Genomic DNA, 6,000 nt, shown 5'->3' on the forward strand with positions numbered 1-6,000 from the left:
TGGTAAAAATAATTAATAGTTAAATAATTATATTATCCTTTCATTTATTTATAAATATATAAAAAACTCTTACATTTTCAAAATATAAATATTTTTTCTCTCTAATAATTTAGGAACATAGCTATCTAGATACTAGTTATCCACACATGTACACCTAATTGCAAAAATGCCATGAAATTTGGATGCATATATGAAGCTTATTCAATCTTCTTTATATTAAAGTGAAGAGTTTAAAATCTATGTATTCATAGTGTAAAGTTTTTTATAATGTCAGTACATTATTCGCTACTGATTTGTATTACTTTTGTTTGAGAGTCAATAATGATTAATGTGAACACCCAATTTTGTCCGGCCCAGAAAAAGCCCAAAAAAATAACAAGAATAAATTAAATTCATTTTATGTATTTTGATATTTTCCAGAATTTTAATATTTGATGAATAAAAATAATTAAAATATTTTTATGAATCTTTTATAATTATTTTCAAAAAATTATTTAAATATAACAAAACAAAACAAAATCAAGTTCCTAAATCTAATGATTAGGTTAACTAAAAATTCGAAAATAATAAACAAATGAAGTTACTAAATCCAAGTGATTAGGTTAACCGAAAATTCAAAATAATAATAAATTGAAGTTGATAGGGTTCAATCCAAGTTGTTAGGTTAACCAAATGTTCAAAACTAAAATAAATTAAGAAAACAATTTTAGGAAATAAAAATTTTGAATTAGGAATATGTCGCTATGAACCTATACTCTTTTTCTAGAAAGAGAAAGAAAAAATGTTTATTTATTTATTTTAATTTTTCGAAATTTTTAATATTAAATGTATAGAAAATAATTAGTTTTATTTTTATTCATATTTTATAAAAAAAATTGAAACAATTTAAATAATTAAATATATTACCAACCTAATTTAAATTTGAAAAATGAATAACATAAAATTATTAAAATAATATGAAGAGATCCTTAAAATTATTAAGATCCTTAAAATTATTAAAATTATTAAGATCCTTAAAATTAAGAGATTAAATTTATTTGAATTCGAAATTTTATTAACCGAAGTGTTAGGATTCGGTGGTTAAAAGTTCACTATAAATAGAGCCTATAGTGAACATAAAAAGTTTAAACTAAAAACACTAAAAAAGCTGTGCCCAAAAGAGAAAAAATACTATTTTTTACTTTCAGAGCGATCCAGTGCAGACAGGTCCATGTCATTCCCATGCACTTGCGTGGAACATTAAATCACAACAGTCTGATCTGCTTACTTTCCATTCATTCACGTTGACCAGAGATCCAGCTAATCGGACCAAGAAAAGTGTCCGAGCTACGGTACACTGTGCAACATGGGATCATTACACACACTGGAACACGTATTCCAGTGCAGCTGTATGCACAGAACCATCCGTGCACCCTCCTCATTCATCCAAAACGGACACGCCACGTGTCAAGACTCTTCACACCATCATCTGCTCATCCACTCACCTGATGCCACGTGTCCAAGAGATACCCAAGTGCCACATTAGTCTTATCCTCACATTATTTATCAAAGAAAGGATATCGCTTAAGGCGGACGGGTAGAGTGCTAATATTTTTCCTGCCTTGTAACTGACTCTCGAACCTGGATATCAAAAATCCAAATGCCCAAGGTAATTCGGCTTAAAAGATTTTTCTGCATTTTTAACTATAAAATGTAGTGACGACTCTAAATAAAGTCGTGCCCCCGAAAATCGGGGCGCGACAATTAATAAAAATCAACGATGAATGATTTACTGACAATGTAAATAATACTTGTACTATCAATGTATACATATTAAATCCTAAAATGAATAAAAAAACAATAACAATGTGGCATACAAAACATATAAAAATTTAGCATATTCAACTTTAATTTAATCATGTACAATGCATTAAAAAAATACTAAAAAACACAAGAACCAACTTTCAATATGTACATTGTTTTGACACTTGAACCCACAGAACAAAATAATTGAGGATAGTAAGAGTCCAATAGCTCATTGTCTGCAACCCTTTTCAATAATTGATTCATCTTTTCATGATCCAAACAACCCCTTTTTACAAGCATAAGCAATAATCAGAAGAAACATAACAGTAGAAGATACCCCTGTGACAATAATCACCTGCGGAAAAACAAGATATATTTATTCTTATTGTATGGTTAAAAAATATTTAACAGCAATAGATTGCTTACCCATTTGAACATGTAACTATGGTTTACATTCCAAGTGTTTGGGAAATTCATGTTAAATAGTGAAGTGAGCAAAGCAAAGATAGATAGACAAACATTTCCGGTATTAAGAATGAGGTCTAACTGCATAAGTGAACAAGATGAATACAATTATTCAAATGGTTAGTGATATCATCAAAATAAAATACATTACCGAATACTGATACGTAATGTGCATGATGCAGAAAGATAAAGGCACCTGAATAAGCTGATTTCTATGTTTGTCAAGCTGCAAAATAGAAATTTTTTTTTTTGTTTAATTGCATGCCATTCATCAAATGCCAATAGATATTACCAATAACTTGCTAGTTACTTACTTGGATACTAATATAATCTTCAGTATCATCAATATACTCTCTTAGCTGAAAATGAGAAGTAAAAACAATTAGAATTAAGAAATGCATGACATGTAGCAATATTTTAACTTGAAATGTCATTTATAGACCAATAAGGTAAAATAGAAAATTCACAGTTCAAGCAAAACATATAATAAGTGAACACAGACTTGCAGAGGGGTTAAGAATACATCAAATGAGTATTCTACTTGTCTTATCCTTTTCGGAAATGCTTAATATATAAATGAACTGCCGTGTATGGATGGAGATTCTCTCCGGCACTGGAGAGTCCAGTTTTTTTGGTATGTCATCATATGCCAAAATTAAGCTACAAAAGTCCCTATTGGACACGCACATGCACACACACATATAAGATACTTACCGTGGTTAATTTGTCCAATGTGGCATCAATTTGCATGAAATAAGCCTGCAAAATGAACAACCCTCACTTATAACAATAATTTTCATTTAAAAAACTGAGAGATCATTTCATTCTAAATTTTCAAGTAAATAATGTTATAACCTCGAGTAACATTTCAAGCTCTTCCACACCATTTTCGTCAACATGAACTGTCGCCATACTTGCTTTAGATGTCTTTGATCCTATGGTGGGGGGAGCAGCAACTGAATTTGCAGGGCCTGATCCAGTAACTAGTGTTGATGAACCTGCCTTTCTCGACAAGTAAAGATCAGCCATATCGTCATCGTCATTCAGTAATTGTTCAAGCTCATCTCTCACCTGAAGCAGATAACAGAATTGGTAACTAGGGACTGAAAAGGAATAGATGTTCTATTCTGCTTAAAACTGAAGTATTAAGTTTGCAGCCATCTGGGTTTCATAAAATTCATCATCCACAATTGGGCAAAGTAAAAGTTAATCCTATGATTTGACAAAGTACTTTGTATTTTCGGTAGAAAGCAGATAATTCTAAGCAAGAATGAGGCACAACACGCAGTCAAGTAAAGTAATGAATTCTTCTTATAAACTTCTGAAGAAAATTTGTATATATGAGGCAGCAGGTGCAGAATTTGACATACCTTTTGAACCCTACCTGTGAGCCTATTCATCGAACTCTTCAGTTTACGAACTCTGTCCAAATGATGACTGCTGATCTGCAAATTACAATAATTGGACAAGCTGATGATAAGTAAACAAAATAACAGTTACGATTTTTGTTAAAGAAAATGGTTCAAGAATGGAACCACATTTCATGCCAAACAAGAGAAACATTCGTAAACAAAACAATCATACTCAGAATAAATATGTCAGTCATGCTAATTATAAGCAATCAAATGAAAGGATAAGATATTAGAAACAAAATCCAATCACCAAAAGGGATTAAATATATTTGATGAAAGGAATCAGATGAAAACCAAAACAAGAGGAAAGAAAAAACAAAATAAGGATTTCCAATTATATATGTACCTTGGAGGTAAGTTCATCTAATGCAGGATAAACAGCCATTTCCAACTCTGTTGTACGTGCAGCAAGGAAACTGCAAATAGCTTCTAAAGCTACCTCCAGGACCCGAAACTCAAATGGCGACTCTACATTGCATAATCTAGATCATTCAGATACGAAAAAAGAAGGACTTGTTTATCAAGAATCAGTGCTAATATTCGTTCACAAATAACAGGGTCATGAGATGATGGTAGTTTACATGGGTCAGGTTCGAAATTGCGAAAATTGCACCAAAATAAAAATAATAACAACAATAATATAACATACCATCTTCTTCAGTTCCTTCAATATCATGTTGAACACCAGGATACTCTTTACCATCTTCTTGCTGTTGATGAAAGAAACACACTTGAGGCAATCGCCTTCGCAGTTCCTCAATGACCGGGATGACATTTTCATCTGTTGGATCTCGCAGCAATACCTATGCCACAATTTAGTTACAATTAGAATCTGGAAACAGGAGCCTATAACATTATTTTCTACAAAGGGCCAATAGTCAATAGATGAATTCAGGGATTAACAAAGAGAACATTACACCTGATTGAAGTTAGTAACAAAATAACAACAATTAATGACTGTAGTTAAGTCTTTCAACCAATTATTTGTGCACTGCAATTAACTGCGTGTGTAAGGTATGATGTTTAACCACTCTAAGTTTTTCACTCACAAGTACTCTAAAAGGACACATTCTGATTTTATAGTAATTTCATAATGTTTCTATTTATATGAGATAAGAAGGAATTATGTTTCAACTTTTGTTCCTTCAGAAGGAAGCTTCAGCCATTCAGCAACAAACTGATACACACAGTTCGAATAACTTGGTCTAACTATATCCTAAAAGTTAGCTCCCACAAAGAGGTTTCACAACCCATCCCATTGTAAATGATTAACTAACATACTTAACCAATGTAAGAATGATATTGTTGTTGCAAGAATTTCCCCAAAGGTATCGTGACCAAAGGTAAACACAACCTAACTCGAACTGCAATCATAATCAAAAAATGTTTTTAAATTTGATGTGGTCAAAATGCGATATAATGCGATTGAGGCCCGATGTCACTACATAATTATGATTCAGTTTAATAACATAATTACAGGGTCATACAGTTGTAAAAGTCATTACAACTTTTACGTGATGAAGTCTGCAATTCAATTTGATATAACGCAGATAAAACTAATAAAATAGAAAGAGGATTGTCCAAATCAAAATAAAATATTATTTGTTCATACACTAAGTTAGCATGCAATAACACTTTGACAAAAACATAGAAAAAGCTGACTAACTAACCTCTTCAGCTGTGATAATTGCCTTGATATGCTGAAACTCCAGAGTCAGAAAAAGTGAAAAGCAAAACAAAAAATCAGAAAAGGTCAAACATAGTGCAATAATAAAACAAAAAGGATTAACTTCCAAATAATAAAGCACCTCCAAGTTAAGGACAATGGCCTTGTCACGACCAAGAATAGTGGAAGGGTAAGAGAGGAAAGGATCAATGATTCTAAAATCACGAGCATGAATCTGAACCCTTTGCATGATTTCATATTTATCAACATCAAGCATTGAACCTTGACCAGTTGCATCAAACAGAACCCAACTCCTTGAAAACTGTGTCCTCTTCTTCACAACCACTATGGCCTTTGGGTCTTCAGGAACAACGCTTCCATCCCGTGACATCTCTTACCATAATACTTTCCACACAAAAACTTACGCTACTTCAACCAAACATGAATGAAAAATGAAGCCAAATTACTCATGCTAGTTTCAGCAAATGGTTACTCAGTTCAAGCTTAAAATATGTTTCTTTATTAGAGGAAGGATGGTATATACCATAATACCAATAATATAATAAAATGAAGTGTAAAACAGTCAGGATGTAACACAACTTTCACAACTTTCATCTTTTATCCAAACTTATAATCAATATTAAATATTTGTTTGCAAGTTAAATTTTGGTA

General features: G+C 31.8%; 1 protein-coding gene across 2 annotated transcripts; it reads right to left on the reverse strand.

Annotated features, from left to right (window-relative positions):
* LOC109353741 (magnesium transporter MRS2-2-like) lies at nucleotides 1,857-5,797 on the reverse strand. 2 transcript variants are annotated; one of them, XM_019596105.1, is made up of 11 exons: nucleotides 5,471-5,797; nucleotides 5,333-5,362; nucleotides 4,312-4,465; nucleotides 4,009-4,130; nucleotides 3,621-3,695; nucleotides 3,106-3,321; nucleotides 2,965-3,009; nucleotides 2,565-2,609; nucleotides 2,447-2,476; nucleotides 2,212-2,331; nucleotides 1,857-2,140 (listed from the first exon to the last, which is right to left on the reverse strand). In XM_019596105.1, the coding sequence occupies exons 1-11, from the start codon at nucleotides 5,717-5,719 to the stop codon at nucleotides 2,054-2,056; spliced, it is 1,173 nt and encodes a 390-aa protein (XP_019451650.1). In that variant the 5' UTR covers nucleotides 5,720-5,797; the 3' UTR covers nucleotides 1,857-2,053. The 2 variants fall into 2 exon arrangements, with proteins under 2 accessions (XP_019451650.1, XP_019451651.1); XM_019596106.1 differs by lacking the exon at nucleotides 2,447-2,476.

The sequence above is a fragment of the Lupinus angustifolius genome, chromosome LG08 (assembly GCF_001865875.1).
Source record: "Lupinus angustifolius cultivar Tanjil chromosome LG08, LupAngTanjil_v1.0, whole genome shotgun sequence".
NCBI lineage: Eukaryota > Viridiplantae > Streptophyta > Magnoliopsida > Fabales > Fabaceae > Lupinus > Lupinus angustifolius.